Raw genomic sequence first — 16,730 nt, forward strand, 5'->3', positions numbered from 1 at the left:
TAAGTGGATAGCTAAGATGGGATAGAGGAAAAGATTATTGGAAGGCTCATCCCACAGGGCTTTGCATGTCTGGCTGCTGCTTATCGTACAGTCTCTGCTCAGGAGTCACTTCCTTAAAGCCTTCCCAGGCATCCTACCTAGTGAAGTTCCCATCCTCCAGTCACACTCTATTTTCTCTGCTCTGTCTTCTTCACAGCACTTACCACTCTCCAGAAATATATTAGTTATTTCTGTAGCTTTTTTGTGGCCTTCTGCCCCACTGGAATGTAAGCTCTGGGAGAGCAAGGATTTGTCTTAGTCCCTGCTGTATCCCCAGTACCTGGCGTATGGTTTATACTGTCAATAAATATGAGTGAGTTTGAATTGTTCTTTTCCAATAGAAAGTCTTCTCAACCCTGATTCTGGAGCTTTCATCTAGGCTGGATATGACCAGGAGCAGAGAAGGGATGAACAGTTTGGCCTTGCATTCCCAAACCCTCCACTGGGAGTGCCTTTTTCCTCCCATATGAGAGCCCCCAAAATCCCATCCACTGTATGTGCACCAGCCTTCCTGTCTGGCACATTTTTGCACAGCTCTCAGAAGTAGAGATTTAAATGCCAAAAGACCTGGGGAAAAAAGAGAAACCCTGGAAGACCTCGTTCTTACCTTTAGGAGGTTGTAATTGCATTAAAGGGACAGAGCACTCACGGAAAACAGTTTAGGATAGCTGCCACTCACTGAGCTGTGGGGCAGATTAGCACTCCTGTTGTGAGAGTATGTGGGAGGAAAGGAAGGCCTGTGTCTTCAGATTGCCTTCTGCTGCTGGTCATGTTTCTGGACGCATCTACAGGTAAGTTATGAATTCCCAGGTTGCCCCACGGTCTAGGAACTTGTTCTGAGCAAAGTGTTACTTGTAAAAGGGTAAAAAGTGAATGAGGGTGTTCTCATGCAGGGCGGGCGGGGGGAAGGCGGGCTGAGTGATGGTGTCTTTGACTCCATCTCTTGGGTGCCATGGGAGGTGGTGGTGCACAGGAATCACGGATTCCGGTAAACCCTGCCTTTCCCACTTACCCAGCTGTGTGGCCTTGGGTTCGTGTTAAGAGGAGATTACATAGAGAATGTGTTTAGCATGATGTCTGGTACACCCTCATAAATGTTAGCTGAGATTATTTCAGTCTGGCATTTTGGAAGCCACTTGTTGCCTCAGTTCCCTGATCTCTAAAACAGGGATAGTAATACCGGGGCCCACCTGCCCCTCCCCGCACCCCTGCTGTTGTGAGGATGGAAGGGTTAATATTCTCAGGCTTCGAGGGCCTGGGATGGGGGAGGTGCTGCATAAATAGAGTATTGTTGTGCTGGTGAATGATCTAGCTTTGTTCTTGAGTCTTCAGAATTTGACTTCCTGCAGTTAGTATCCCAAGTGCTTAATTGCTGGAGATATTTGCACCTCCTCAGCCGGTGGCACTCACCTCCTGGGCTTGTGGCCAGGGTCCTTACCCAGCGGGGACCTGCTGAGTTGTGGTGGGAAGCTGCACTTCCTGTGCTAGGGGCCCCCAGAAATCAGGAATGAGAGAAATGCAGAAAGTCCACACGCGGAACTGGTTCTGAATAGGACGTTTATTGAGGAGGTTTTGCAGGAGGCGGCGGGCACTTTAATTCCCGAGGCAGTTGGTGGCAGCTTGCTGGTCTCCCCAGGCCTGTTAACTGCTCTGCTGCCGGTGCTGGGGAGAATGCGGCTCCCCAGCCCCTCGCAGCCCTCTCTGCCCTCTCGGTGCTTGGATGGGAGCCCTTTTGAGGAAAGCGGTAGGTACCTGGCTGGGCCAGGGCAGGGACTGCGAGTGGGGTGTGATGGGGACTCTTTCAACTCTGGGCCTTCAAGCCTTGCCAGACACCCCCCAGGAAATCCGGCCAGCCACAGCTTTTGGGGCAAAATCTTTCCCGTAGAGTTCAGAAACTGAGGACCATAATGGGAGCAGGTGTAGGAGAGCTGCTCCTTTCTTACCTGCCCTGGCTGCTTCTAGTGGCCTTGTCATGTGGCTGGGTGATTGCAAGACACTCTTGTTTTCCTTTCGGAGGTGACTGTGAGTGGTTCTGTGAGGGGGCTTCAGAGGGTCTTGAACATGTGGAATTGGTGGTTAGAGAAGGTTGTGTAGGAACCTGTACATGCACATGTGCACCCCCATAGAAAAGCAGAGTTAATTTCCTACTTCTTCCTGAAGTTTCCTTTTCCCAGAATCCGCAGAGGGTGATTGCTTTGGATCAAATCGAGCGGCAGCTGGTAGAGCAGGTGAAAGGAGGTTCTTCCTCCCCATCCCCCCTACAGCTGTGGACAGTGGGCACCGGGCACCCACCCTTCTGTAGCTCTGCACAGCAGGAGTGAGGTGATCTGGGCAGATCGTTGCCCTCACTTGGCTATTTCTTTCAACCCTGAATCAAGGCCTCACTTTTCCAGGGGTAGAGTCTGCTGCCTGGGCTGAGCCTCTCCATGCATCTGCACCCCAGCACCTGGGGCTTGGTGACACTGTCCCACCTGTCAGAGTTCTGGTCCACGTACCCTCTCAGCAGAGGGAGGAATCTCCTCTGCTCTAGCTGGGAACTGGTTGGATGAGTTTCTCAGGCGTCTCTGGTGAGGCCCCTTGGAAGGGGAGGCAAGGGGTGTGGGGGATGGGGGCCCGGTGCTGCGGATGGAGAGGGGCCTCCTGGCCTCCAGGAGGGAGACCTGCTGACTGAAGAAGGGCTAGCCACTTTGAGTATGTACACCTGTGTGTGAGCCCTTAAGGTCTGCCTTGGAAAACCCACTTTCCTAACTTCTCTGGGCCAGGCTGTAGGACCAACGTCAGAGCCCGGGGCAAAGAAGGGAGGTTCCTTGGAGCTCTTGTTGCAGTGGCTGTGAGGAAGAGGCCTGAGGGCTGGGAAGGCCAGGGGTTCTAACCAACTGCGGCAGTTCATGAAAGGGACTGTTCACATTTACATATCTTTCTGGGTCTGCAGGCTCATGCTTGGAGTTGGGGAGGGAGTTGTTTGGAGGACCCACCCTGCTGGCACCTTGCCCCCTAATTCTGATGTCCCTGGGGAGGGAAAGTGAGAATTTGGGGAAGGAAAAAACCCTCTTCCGGCCTAGTTAAGCTGCTGGCCTGAAATCCCAATGGGAGATTCCAGTGAAGACCTGGAATCTCAGTTTTCTAGGGTAGATGTTACCTCCTTGCTCTTACAAGCAGTTAATTTATGTGTAGCTTCATATCCTCTCATTTATTTTGGGCCTCATTTCTTCCCCCTTCACATGGGTTGGAATAAGTCTCGTTCCTGTTTCTAGCCAAGGTGCCCTCGGTTTCTCTCTCTCCTCTTTGAAGCGCTTTGTGAACAATCAGCACCTTCTTGGGCCTCTGCATTCTTCTTGAACGCTCTTGGTTCTTACAGACATCTGTAGCCACAGCCTCACATTGCGGTTTGTACCTTTTTAGGGCTCATTCTCACAACTAATCTCATGGAGCTCCGTTTCCAGTTGTCTCAGTAGTTGTTCTTCCAGACCTGGCTTGGATGTGTCCTTTCCTGCAAAGCCACGTGGATCCCTTCAGTCTGCCATGACCTGCCTTCCAGCATGGCCTCTTGTTGCCAGACACCCAGATCCTTGGGTGGTCTGGGTCCTGTCGGGAGTCAGCTGTCCCTTATGCTCTCTCTTGACATCAGATGCCCTCAGTTCTCTTCTTCACCTGCCAAAAGCTTACTCACATTCATGACTCAGCTGAAATGTCTCCTCCTCCTAGAAAGCTTCCTGGTCCCCTCAGGTAGCACTAGCTACTCCCTCTTCTGTTAGCATAGTTTATTATACTTCTGTAGTAGCACTCAAGGCATTGTTTGGTGAGTATTCTGTTTATGTAGCTGTTTTTCCTTCTAGAGTTCAAGTTCCTCAAAGACAGGGACAATGTCTTATTCACGTCAGCATCCCCAGGGCCTGAGCATCGTGCTCACAGGTATTGAAGGAATTCCCAACCTGGAGGCTGTCCTGAGGTCCATACTGCTCCTGTCTGCTCGCTCTACCTCCCCTTTGATGGATGTGCTTGTCTTGTTTCTCCTACAGAATACAAGCTCTTGGGTGCTGTGTCTCTGTGTGATTCGTATCTCCCACCAGGCTGCCCTGATGTCTTTGTGCAAAGTAGGTGCTTGATAAAATACTTGTCGAGTGAACGGATTCTGAAGTTCCGCAACTTAGGTAGGAAAGATAACTAGTGTTCAAATAAAAGAAGCGATATCGAGGCAAAGAGCTTGCTGACTTATCCACCGTGGTTAGGAGCAGAGCCAGGGTAGTTTGGAGGCATGCTAGCCATAGTCCCCAGGCTCTTTCGTATATATGCTTCTGCTTTCCTCCTTTTTATATTCCTTGTGACTTTGGAAATGGGTGAACACCAGGGCCTTTCCCAGTACCTTGCTACTTTGTCTTACACCCTGGCTCTCCCAGATGTCTACCCTAAATCTGGATTTAAAACCCAAGGACCAGTGTCAGGGTTGGTTTTTCTTGGTCGCTAATTTGTGCTTTTGTTCTCTCAAGTTGCCTTAACTTCCTATGGTTCCCCCGTGGCTCTGTTCCTCTGCAGCTCCTAGCAGTACATGCCACTGTCTCGTCCCATGAAACCCTGAGGAATGTGCCCTGCCTGCTCGAGCAACGGGACTCTGACTCATTTATACTTCACTTTGTGGTTTGACCCTGTTGGGTACCAGGATCAGCTCTTTCCTTTCCGGCTGAATTGCTCTGTGTCTGCCCTTGTAAAATCACAGTCCACAGTGATGTTGGAATCCTAGAAGATGGATAAGCATAGGCTTGGTGAGGGAGGGTTAGGTCATGCTGGGTCCCCAAATCTAACTTGTACCTTTGTTATGAATTTGAGACGTGAGTCAAAAATTTGAGGTACAAATCAGAAAAATCTCTTGTCCTGGTGCTTGTGAAACAAATAAGTGACTCCTTCATCACCACCACCACCATCACCATTCTTGGTGGGCTTCCTTCCGCTTACTTATGTATATCATCTAAATCCTGGAGACAAGCCAGGCAGGTTGGCACTGTTACTGTGCCCATTTGCCTATGAGGAACTTGAAGCTTAGTGAGGTCAAGTGACTGGCCCAAGGCCGCATACATATAAGCCAGGAAAGTGGAGGACCTGGAATTCGAACAGGTCTGCCTGACCCCAAAGCCTATGCATGAGTTTCCTGCATTCAACCTCTGTGGGCCCCCACTGCATGCCTGCATATTCCCTTCTCTGCTGAGAAAGCAGAGGGACCTGATGAGGCCCCTCTGTTTCTACTTGATTCTCACTGAGATTCTCCAGGGCCTTTGAACCTGACTGGTAATAAATGCCATAGCTCTGAAGGTGTGGCTCTTTTTTCCTTCTTTTGCAGCTGCCTCTCCCGCACTATCCCTGCCCCCACTATCCTAGAGGCCTCCCACTTGTAGTCTGTAAAGTGGGGGTAGGGCCACCAAGATGGCTGATTTGCAAGGCTGGGTCCCTAATTTTGCTGGTAAGTAGCAGTGGTCCTGTGAGACTTTTTAACCTAGAGATGAGAAGGGTAAGCCCTCTGGGAACTTTGGATCTGTGATTTCCAGGGGTAATTTCTAGCACCACCTTTTAGGTCTTTCTTTGGCTGCTCCCTTTTCTGGAGACAGTGTATCATTTCCCTGCAGAGTGACAAGTTGTGCTGGAAGCCAAGTTGACCTACCCTGGCAGTGAGCAATTTGTAATCAACAGTAATTGCCCTCACGTGGCTTTAGTATGTGTTTCTGTGAACCTTCCTAGTGGACTGCTTTTCCTGGGGTATTTGTAGGGGGACCTTATCATCTCGGTCCCCTTTCCAAACTTGGCCACTTTCCCCTTCCTCCCAGTCCCTTGTGGCTGGTCACTTAGTATGTGGCACAGCAGGGCAGCTGTGCCCTGCCCTAGCCCCTCATCTGGGGCCACGTAGGATGGGACTGCCAGGGTGAATGAGCAGTCACAGATCCTGGTGCTTCTTGGCTGATTGGAAACTGGCTGGCGGTGACTAATGTGGAAACTCATTAGTCTAGGAGGAACTGGCTTTGGTCTTGACCTCTACCACTGTTTACCTTTCTTGCTTCAGGCACCCTCCTGTAGTCCTTCCAGCAGGCATTTATTGAACACCTAGTGGTGCCTTTCCCGCTGGGGGTGAAGGAAAGGGATGGGGAAGACCAGCCCAGTGGGGTTCTGTGTCTCGTCTGGAAGCAATGCTTGCATGTAGGAAGTCCCACAGCCAGTGCTTTAAATGATATCCCGGCCCATTAGAGTTCAAAGTAGTGTGTGTATGAGTTTCCTACTGCTGCTATAACAAATTCCACATACTTAGTGCCTTAAAACAACACATGTGTAAAGTTCTGGAGGTAAGGAGTTGGGCAGGGTTTGAGGGGCTGTGCTCCTGGAGGCCCCAGGGCAGATTGGCTCCCTTGCCTTGCCAGCTTGCCCAGGCTGCCCTCCCAGGGCGTGTGGCCCTTTCCTCTGTCTTCAGCCAGCTGCATAGCATCTTCCCGTCTCTTCTCTGTCCCTCTGCTTTTGTTGTCACATGAACTTCTGTCTGACTCTGACTCCTGCTGGGTCCCTCTCATAAGGGCCCACCCAGATAATCCAGGACGATCTCCCCATCTCGGGATCCTGAACTTGATCACATCTGCAAGATCGCTTTTGCCATGTAAGGTAACCTTAACAGGATTAGGATGTGGCTGTCCTCGGTTGGGGCGATACTCAGCCTGCAGTAGTGTGTATGTCGGGAGGGAAGGAAAATGGTTGAGGAGGCCTTCCTGGAGGAAGTGATTTGGCTAAATTTGTTTAGGGAGAGGTCTGGGGACACATACCAGGTTCGAGAAACAACATGAGCAAATGCAGGGGCTGTGGGGAGGTGGAACAGTGGACTGTGTGAATAGCCCTCCCTCTGAAACAGGGTGCCAGGGGCTCTCCTTCCCTCCCGAGGCCAGGCCAAGGGAGTTTTCTGGACTTAAGTCTGTGGGCCCAGACTTCCTTGCGGAATCCAGGTGGGAGGAGGACCCCCCAACACAGCAACCACAATCCTTTTTCTTCCTGGCAGCTGTGGCCCTGCTGAGGGATGTGGCCAAGGTTTGTGGGCCTCTGCCGCACTTTGGTGGTGGGAAAATGAATTCCCCAGGGAAGATGAATCTGAGCCAGCTGGGCTGGGTCTGGGTGGCCCAGAAACCTTGGTCACACTGTTGGCACAGCCTTTGCAGTCACGTTGCTCACAGTGAACACAGAGTCACTCCCCGGGGAGCCCTTTCTTGGCCTTTCTTAGGGTGCTCAGGGCCCCTGAATCTCTGGGAGGGACAGGAGGGTCAGCGTGAGGAGACTGCGGGGAAGGAGGGCAAGGAGCCAGACCCCTGGGGCGTCCTCCCTTCCACCAAGAGAGCCCTCCGGGCCAGGAAATGGGGCAATGGGAAGAGCTGGGTTTCTGCAGGGCCCACGCTGGGGAGCAGAGTGGCCTGGGGTGGTGCTGAGCTGCGGGCAAGACCACAGCCACGAGATTAAACTGCCTCAGCCGAGGTCTCTGGAAGTTCCTGTTGCTCCCTGCTCCGTCTGTCTGGAAAGGCCTGTCCGGAAAAGTGGTAGCTTTTCTCGATTGCTTCCTCCTGGCACCCTTCCTGAGGAGATTCTGAAAGTGGAGTCGGGGGGATTGTTCTGGGGAAAGGTCAAAGGCCGGTCAGCGCCCTGCTTTTGAGAGCCTTTGGAATGTCTGGATGTTGTGGCTGGGATGGAAGAAGCCGCATGCCAGGGCAGCACAGTCACCTCCCCGAGGAAGGGCTTTCCCTGCGTGCAGGTGCCCCGTGAATTCCCCCCAAACTGGGGCCCTCGGAGCAGCTGCCCTTGGGGACCCCCCTGGCACACAGGTGTGGTGCTGTGGGGCTCCCGCTTCCTGGGTGTGGGTGAAGGGATAACATCAGCCTGTCTGAACCAGCATGTTTTCTGGGGAGTCTCTGGCAAGTCCACTCACCGGAGCGCTCACCCCCAGTGTCCCCTCCCTCTCCTGCCTTCTCAGCTCACTGGCCTGGGAGGGAGGGCCCAAGGGAGTGTGGCGGACTCTGGGATTCCTCTGTAGGTTCCAGGTGAGTGCCCTTGCGGGCAGATCCTTTCTGAAGGGAGGGTGGGGGGAGCAGGGTCCCATGGCCTCAGTGACAAGAGGCTAGTGCAGATTTTGGGGTGTGTGTGTCATTTTGTTTCTGTGGGGTCAGATCGGGGGGCTTGGTGCTGAGGCACCATGGAGAGGGAAGGATGTGGGCCCAGTCGGCCGTGCTGGGAGCCCACTGGGCCTGCTGCAGCCTGCCCGCCTCCTTACCTGGGAAGGTACTCAGAGGCAGGGCCGTGGAGTCAGGACAGGTGTGGGTGGAGGAAGGGTGTGGATTACGGTTAAAGAAAAAAAAGAGAGAAACTGATCTCTCACCCTCTCCCACCCCTGGATCCTTAAAGGTGTATGTCTGAGCGCTTCTTAGGCTCATCAGAAAGAAAGGTCTTCAGAGACCTTGTCAAAGAGGGCTTCACAGGTGTTGGATTTGAGATAGGGTTTTCTGGAAGACTGATTCACTGATTGGTGACTGGCTGGATTGATTCCTGTTGAAAGACAGAGGAGGTCAAGGCTGGGTGGCACTTGGGGGAACCGGAAACCAGGGTGTGGAAGGACGGGCTGGGTGTGGGAACCTGGCTTGAGGCTTTGGCTGCCGTCTGCCCCCTCACCTCCCCTGGCTTGGGGTGAACCTTACCATACAGGATGGTGCTCGTTGGATAGAAGGAAAGGTCGGACCTGCCCAGAGAGCGTGTAGGCAGGTACTTTTGCTGTCTCTGCGGGAGTTTGAGCTACACACACGATGGTCCTGATCAGTCTCTTAGGGCCGGAATGCAGTCAGATTGAGTGCGATGTCTCTCATCATCACCATCAAGTGGCCCTCCTAACAGTGCTCTTGCGCCCTGCTTTGTTTGTACTCACTGCCCCATTTGTTCTTCAGCCCTCCCTTTGTTGAGCTCTAGTTCTTTTCCAGCAAGTTCTGGTCACTACAGGGCTTCTGTAGTCATACAGGAAATTTGCAGTCTGATCCTGGAGACCTCATGCTTTTCCCTTGTCCTTTCTGCTTACCCATGACCTGCGATCCTGTCACCTGGAATCTGTATTTTACCATGTGGTTCAAACAGGAAAGTGAATGGCCAGAGGTCACAAAGTGGCAGTTCCAGAAATAGCGGTAAGGAATCTTGACTCAGTCCTTTAGAGTGTCATGTTATTAGCTCTGATCTCTCAAGTCTTCATAAGTCTCCCACAGCTTGCGCTGAGGCAAAGCCATAGCATCCAAGGGCTATGACTAATCTTCGCTTGTGGCCCTGGCTGGCATGAAATCCATTAGGGAGGCAGTGGGCAGGAAAGCATGAACGCTGGAGCCTGAGTTCAAATCTAGCCTGTGCCACTTACTGCTTCTGTGGCCACAGTGTCTGCATCTGTAAAATGGGGGTAATAATAGAACCCACCTCATAGGTTGTTACCAGGGATGAGTGACTTTTACTATGTATACAGCACTTTGTTTTAGCCCTTGGAGGATTTGGGCGCTAGTACAGTTTTCAAAATGCGAGCTTAGTTTGCAGGCAGATAGCTATGTTCAACCCAGAGAAAACTTCTCCAGGTAGAAAAGGCTCTTCAGTTTCTGGGCTTGAAGTGTGCTTATGTTGCCACTGTGGGGTCCCCAAAGAGTGGCCCTCAGAAGATCCCCTTTGGAGATAATCTCTCTGACTGTGTGTGTGTGTGAGTTGGGGTGGAGGCTGTAGTGAATCTTTTGCTTTAGGGCTGCGACCTGGCGGGCTGTGAAATGCATTTGGGACTTGGGCCTTTGCCATTTGGCCTCTCCAGAGGAGCTGACTGACCCCAGGTCTGATCTGGGAAAGGTCTTAGGCCAGAAGTCCCTGCCCCATTGTTCCAGCTCTGGGACAGATGGGGATGGGGGTGGGGTGCCTGACTACACTACATGCTTTGAAGGACATCAGAGTGTCCCAGGGCTAGGGGGTAAGGGACGGGGCGGAGCTGGGGTTTTTGTCTTTTTTTGTGCTAGAAATGACTTGGTGCGCCCTGCTGGCTGGTTCTGGGGAGAGCTGTAGCTGATCTATTGTAAAGGCTCTTTGGAGGAGGGAGGAAAAGCAGCAGCGGTATGTCTCCCAGGGGCCTCTCCTGGGATGCTGAGTTTCTCTAAGTGACCCTGTTAATTAGTCAGTGCTCCTCGCCTTGTGCTGCAGAGGGGAACACGGTGCCAGCACTGCCACTGCATCCTCATCTGCAAAATGAGAGGCTTATGTGGAGCACCTCAGAGGTGACCCCCTCTGGGGAGACACAGAGTGACAAAGTGCTGTGCTCCAGAGCACCTGGCTGGGCTAGCGGTGGATCGTCAGCGAGTCTTGACTCACCTAACTTGTAGCTCAGTAAAAGCATCAGTTTGTTCACCATCATTATTCAATTGCCAAATTAGCCCTTAAGACCCCTGCCTGTAAGTAACTTACAGTCTAGAGCAGAGGGTCTCCAAACTAATTACAGTAACTCATGGCGAGTGCTACAGTAGGGGCACCCAGGAGGCTGTAAGGGTACGTAGAAGGGGTCCCGGATTTGCGGGATACGGGAAGGTTCCCAGAGGGGGTGGCATGTAATTCAGGACCCGAAGGTTGGACGTAGTTACATAGGTTGGGGGATGGTTTGGCGTGGGGTGGGTCTCAAGGACATAATGCCAAGGCAAAGAGATTTGCAAAAGCCAGAGTCCCAGATGTGCTGGTTTCCAGGTTGGGCCAGAGGCACAGAAAACGAGGGGCCAATGCCAAGGGTACCAGAGCTTCTAGACCCTTCTTGTAGCTCAAGCCTCTGCCCCTTGGCCATGTCTGTGGTCTCATAGTTTCTGAGCCCTAGAGCTAGGGGTAGAAGACTTGGGTCAGTAGGGGTGAGAAGGATGCCCAGGAACTTTTTTTTCCTCCCTGTGGAAATAACAATTAAATGTGCATTCTGGAAAGTGGTGTTGGTAAGCTCTGGCCCTGTGGGGTGGGCATGGGGTGTCCCTGTCCTTCCCACAGGCCACAGCCTGCAGTAGGTTCTGGCTACCCTCCCTTCCCCCGTCCCTTTGCAGCTCCAGGTGGGCCTGCCTGTGAGCCACTGTCTGCTCAGGGAATAAAGTCCACCTGCGGCTGTGTTTGCCTCACCTGGGTGCAGTTTCCTGCCTTCTGTGCTGCCCTGGCCCAGCTGTGCTGAGGGGAGCCTGCAGAGACTCACCTGTGGCTCAGCGCTGGGGAATGTCCCTGTGCCTGGGGTGAGTCAGGAGTACCAGGTGCTGGGGGTGGGGCAGGGGGTAATGCTGGCTCAGCCTCGCCGCCATCTCCTCTCCCTGTCAGAATCCAGCAGATTTCAGGCTCGTGGTGAAGCCACTGGTGCCTCCAAGGTTTTACAATCCTGGGGCGCATATTACCCTCTGATATGTGTGTTGACCTAACATGGTAAGAAGCAGATCTTTGCTCATCTTGTATGGTGACCCCAGCGCAGGCCCAGACAGGTGTCACTTGAGAGGTGCTTCTCGACAGCTACCGTTATCATCACCAGAGTGATGGTTTGTGGAGCACTTACCCTGTGCCAGGCAGCATGCTCAGAGCCTTACAGACTTGAGGACACAGCCCTGGGGTGGTCATGTCCATCCTCATTTTACAGGTGAGGAGCTGAGGCTCTGGGAGGCTAAGTACTTAGCCCAGGCAGTGGAAATGGACTTGGGCATCCCTGTCAATGCTCACAGAGTCTGAGGAAAGGGCTTTTCTTGGGATTCAGCTCTGTTTTGTTTTGTTAGTTGTGGTAAAATACACATAGCGTAAAATTTGCCATTGCAACCATTTTTGGATATACAGCTTGATGACGTTAAATACGTTCACATTGTTGTGCAACCATCGTCCCCATCCATGGAACATTTTCCATCCTGTAACACTGAACTCTGTACCCAGTGAACAATAACTTCCCATCCCGCCCTCCCCTAGACAGCCTTCTACCTTCTGTTTCTGTGGGTGCTCCGATGTCGACCCTTTGTCTGTTTTGCTGCAGAATCTCCCTGGGGTGCCCACCCCAGGCAGCAATGCCAGGATGCCCGTGTCTGCCTCCCTCCGCCAAGAAGGCAGCCAGGAGCGGCCAGTGAGCCTGACGTCCACCAGCTCCTCATCAGGCTCTTCCCGTGACAGCCACAGTGCCATGGAGGAGGCCAACGGCTCCGAGGCTCCTGCCGAGAATGGGGCAGGCTCCCCGAGAGGCCGGCATCCCCCCAACAGCAACAACAACTCCAGCAGCTGGCTGACCATGAAGGGACCCCTGTCCCCGTTCAGCAGCCGGGTGGCGGCAGGGTCTGTGCACCACAAGCTCAGCTACCTGGGCCGTGTGGTGCGGGAGATTGTGGAGACGGAGCGCATGTACGTGCAGGACCTGCGCAGCATCGTGGAGGTGAGTGCCTGCTGGAGTCTGCGGGGGCCTGGCCATCACCTCCCAGGGAGGGGCCCTTGGGCCTCCAGTGGCCCAGCTCTCTAGCGTAAACCTGTTTTCACCCCAGGAAGGAGAGTTCTCAGATCTGCGTCCCGTGGAGCAGTGGGGAGGCCTCAGGTCTCCAGCCCTCGCTTCCCTGCCCTGTGGAAGCTGTTGACTCTTCACACGTCCTTGTGACATTGGGCCAGATCAGTAGGCAGGGCTGGTAGAACTTTCTGCAGGTGCCCAGGGAGTAAGCACCGTTGACAGGGAGAAGAGGGACCCCAGCCTACCTGGGAAGGTGACTCTGGAGAGACTGTGCCCCATTGGGACCGAGCGCAGTGAAGAAATGGGCTCTGGGCTGGCCCGTTGCATCCAGAGCGTCACTCTGTTGCTTACTGGCTGAGGGTCTCGGGCACGTGGGTAACTCCCTGCGGCTCAGGTTCCTCCTCTGTAAAACGAAGACACACCACCTTGCAGGGCTGATGTAGGCAAAGTGTTTGACACTGTGCAGGGCACACAGGGAAAGGCAGCCGTGTGGCCACCGTGGAGGAAGCCCCCTGCCTTGCTGGGGAGAGATGTGTATTAGATGGCTAGGGCTGCTGTAAGAAATCACCACAAACCAGGAAGCTTAAAACAACAGAGATTTATTCTTTTAGTTCAGGAGGCCAGAAGTTCAAAATCAAGGAGTTGGCCTGGTTGGCTCCTTCTGGAGTCCCTGAGGGCGAATGCGTTCTGTGCTGCTCATTTAGCTTCCGGTGGTTGCTGGCAGTGTTTGGCGTCCTTGGCCTGGAGATGCATCATTCCAATCTCTTCCCGTCACCTTCTTCGTGTCTTTCTGTGTCTTTCTGTGTCTTTCCTCTTACGAGGACACCGGTGGATTTAGGACCCACCCTAAATCCCATGTGATGTCATCTTGAGATCCTTAACTAATGACATCTGCAAAGACCCCATTTCCAAATAAGGTCATATTCTAAGGTTCCTAGTGGACATGAATTTTGGGGTGGACAATGTCCAGCCCAGCACCGTAGGTGACATCTGTGAAGTGGTGTCATAGTAGTGCAGAAACGAGGTGTGGCTAGAGGTGGGGGGCAGAATCGTGCCAGCAGGGGCTAGGTTCTGACTGCCTGTCTCCATGCAGGACTACCTCTTAAAGATCATTGACACACCTGGGCTGCTGAAGCCAGAACAAGTCAGCGCCCTCTTTGGGAACATAGAAAACATCTATGCACTGAACAGGTATGTGTGTGGGCCTGACACTCACCATACTCTGCCTGAAAGGCCCACTTTGGGGTCTGGGGAGGAGCCCTGCATGTCCCTGGACTCGTGGGCTGTCTTGTGGGCCTGGGGCCTGATCTCTGAGGATGGAGGAGGGTGGACCACCCCCGTGCGATGACGTAGTTAGCTCCTTGTAAGAGGGAGGGCACCAGCCAGGAAGATGTGTGCTGGGCTCGATGTGTTTCCTCTTAGGTGGGGGCAGATAATTTGAGGGCGTGTGCGTGTTGGATCCAGCCTGGGCCAGTGCCCTCCTGGGACTGCTGGAGGACTGCTGGACCCTTGCACACCGATGCTCTTCTCTGTGGGTGGCGCCTTTGTCCTTTTCACCTTCCTTCCCTCCGTGCACATCTCTTAATTTCTTTTCCTCCTTCCCACTGACTCCAAAGGAAGCTGGGGCTCCCTGGAGATGATCTGACCTCTTAGTGGAATGCACAGGCCAGCAGGACCGATGAGGGAGGCTGAACAAGGCCTGGCCAGGGGGTGTCTCAGGACAAAGAGGACTTCTTGAGGGCCCAGGTCTGCTGCTTTGGGACCATAGACTCCCCAGGGAAAGGACAGTGGCCAGGCAGAGCAGAGCTTGAGGGGCAGCATTGGTAGGACAGGAGGGATCTTATCCCTGAAGGTGGACAGAGAGACCTCCCCTGTGTAAGTGGGAGAAGTCTGGGAGGGCAGGGAACAGGCAAGACTTAGGCCAATGGTGGGGGGTTGGGAAAAGAGGGGGAGCACAGATGGAAGAGGCAGGGGAGCACCGTTTCTAGAGTTTCCTAGAGCAGCCTCTACTAATAAATAACAAGGGGTACTGGGACTCACCTCTCTCCCTGCTTCCTGCATCCTTCTGAACTGGGAGCCTTGGTTCCTTCACTAGTCTCCTCTCTTTCTTGTTCCCCTTTAATCTCTGCTTCTGTGTGTTTGACTCTTCCTGCTCACAGAGGAGCTGGTTCCCCTCCCAGGTGGGTACTGGGGCCTCTGTCCCTCCTGCTTGCCGAGCCGTGGGTCTCCTGGCTTCCTGACGTTGTGGTGGTGTGGATTCTTCCTGTGGTTGCTGCCTGGGGCAGGACTTACTCTGGGTGGAAGCCCGGGCTCTGTAGCGTGACAGCTTGCCGTGAGGGGGATGCAGAGGGGGCGTGCTCTGACTGTAGAGGGTACAACGGCCGTCTCCCTCCACCCAGCCAGCTACTCAGAGACCTGGACAGCTGTAATAGTGACCCCGTGGCTGTGGCCAGCTGCTTTGTGGAAAGGGTAAGAAGGTCTGGGTCCTTCCCAGGGGAGTGCGGGGTGTCCTGTGCCCATTCTGGTGAAGGGTGTTCTGGGGCGCAGCCAGGGCTGCCGGGTGGATGGGATGTCCTAGCCAGATGGGTACAAAGATGGATCTGCAGGCACTCGGGGGAAGCAGGACAACATGTGCTCTGTAGGCCAGGGGCCTATGTGACACCACTGTCTTTACAATCAAATGGGCATCTCCCTAAAATCACTATTTTTCGTCTCTCCTTAGAGCCAAGAGTTTGATATCTACACCCAGTATTGCAACAACTACCCCAAGTGAGTAATTGGGGGATGTGGGGAGCAGAGCCATTTGGGGAGTCCAGAGTCCCCCTCCTCATTCGGGCCTTCCCCAGGTGGTGACGCCCCTTCTTCCCACTTGCAGCTCAGTGGCCGCCCTGACGGAGTGTATGCGGGACAAGCAGCAGGCCAAGTTCTTTCGGGACCGGCAAGAAGTGCTGCAGCACTCGCTGCCCTTGGGCTCCTACCTGCTGAAGCCAGTCCAGCGCATCCTCAAGTACCACCTGCTGCTCCAGGTGGCCCAGAGGTCCCCCCACCCCCAGCACATGGGTGGGAGGGGGTGGGGTCTTCGAGTCGGGGTCACCTAAACCCCTGTCTCCCATGCAGGAAATTGCCAAACATTTTGATGAAGAAGAGGATGGCTTCGAGGTGGTGGAGGATGCCATTGACACCATGACCTGTGTGGCCTGGTACATCAATGACATGAAGAGGAGGCATGAGCACGCAGTCCGGCTGCAGGTGCTGGGGCTTGTGGGAGGAGATGCAGGGGCCGGTGGGCCCGGGCCTGGGAGAGAGGGAATGAGGCCACCCTGCTGGGACAAGCCCAGAGGTGGTCTCTTGGGGTCTGCGTGAGCCTCTGGGGCCTGGGGGGCCTGACCCTGGGGGTCTGGGCCTCTCTGCTGCAGGAGATTCAGTCGCTGCTCATCAACTGGAAGGGGCCAGACCTGACCATCTATGGGGAGCTCGTCCTGGAGGCCACATTCCGCGTGCACCGCGTACGCAATGAGAGGACCTTCTTCCTCTTTGACAAAACATTGCTCATCACCAAGAAGCGGGGTGATCACTTCGTGTACAAGGGTCACATCCCGGTAACCAGGCCGTCCCATCTCCTGCGCCGTCTTCTCCTCTTGCCCTGCCTCCGCCCTCGGGTCCCAGGCCCTTATGCATGACTCCCTTTCCCTCTGCCCCAGTGCTCCTCCCTGATGCTGATCGAGAGCACCAGAGACTCCCTGTGCTTCACCGTCACCCACTACAAGCACAGCAAGCAGCAGTACAGCATCCAGGTGAGGGTGGGGCTAGGGAACAAGACCCCAAGGACACCTGTGTGTGACTCCTGGCTCCTGTGCTCACCTGGCTGCCCCGAGCCCCAGCATCTCCATCTGTAAAGCAGGGGCCGTTGCAGGCACCCCTCAGCATGGGAGGAGTCAAGCCAACCTCACAAAGGCCCCAGTAGAGCCCCTCTTTCCAGCTCTCCCCCCTGGGCATAATGACCCTAGGTCCCTTTCCCTTGGACCTTCCCAGGCCAAGACGGTGGAGGAGAAGCGGAGCTGGACTCACCACATCAAGAGGCTCATCCTGGAAAACCACCATGCCACTATTCCCCAGAAGGTGAGCTGCAGGGTGCCCCTGACTCCCAATGGGGTGCAGGGAGAACGTGTCCCTTTGAGCCAGCTCCGGAGGGCCTGCTGGG

The 16,730-nt window shown here is 54.2% G+C and overlaps 1 protein-coding gene across 12 annotated transcripts in view; it reads left to right on the plus strand.

Moving 5' to 3' along the window:
* The window catches only part of PLEKHG3 (pleckstrin homology domain containing, family G (with RhoGef domain) member 3), a 41,306-nt gene that overhangs the window by 14,000 nt on the left and 10,576 nt on the right, over positions 1 to 16,730 (plus strand). For 9 of the 12 annotated variants that reach the window (XM_012656284.1, XM_012656287.1, XM_012656291.1 and 6 more), the window contains exons 1-10: positions 11,137 to 11,300; positions 12,074 to 12,463; positions 13,623 to 13,720; positions 14,929 to 14,998; positions 15,252 to 15,298; positions 15,405 to 15,555; positions 15,647 to 15,778; positions 15,946 to 16,128; positions 16,231 to 16,323; positions 16,562 to 16,648. In XM_012656284.1, coding sequence (XP_012511738.1) covers positions 12,113 to 12,463; positions 13,623 to 13,720; positions 14,929 to 14,998; positions 15,252 to 15,298; positions 15,405 to 15,555; positions 15,647 to 15,778; positions 15,946 to 16,128; positions 16,231 to 16,323; positions 16,562 to 16,648 — 1,212 coding nt within the window. In that variant the 5' untranslated portion in view covers positions 11,137 to 11,300; positions 12,074 to 12,112. Of the gene's footprint in view, positions 1 to 11,136; positions 11,301 to 12,073; positions 12,464 to 13,622; positions 13,721 to 14,928; positions 14,999 to 15,251; positions 15,299 to 15,404; positions 15,567 to 15,646; positions 15,779 to 15,945; positions 16,129 to 16,230; positions 16,324 to 16,561; positions 16,649 to 16,730 lie in introns of those variants that run through there. The other 3 variants (XM_012656293.1, XM_012656285.1, XM_012656295.1) reach the window with 2 other exon arrangements.

This window comes from Propithecus coquereli, unplaced genomic scaffold (assembly GCF_000956105.1).
Source record: "Propithecus coquereli isolate 6110/MARCELLA unplaced genomic scaffold, Pcoq_1.0 Scaffold5, whole genome shotgun sequence".
Taxonomy (NCBI): Eukaryota; Metazoa; Chordata; class Mammalia; order Primates; family Indriidae; genus Propithecus; species Propithecus coquereli.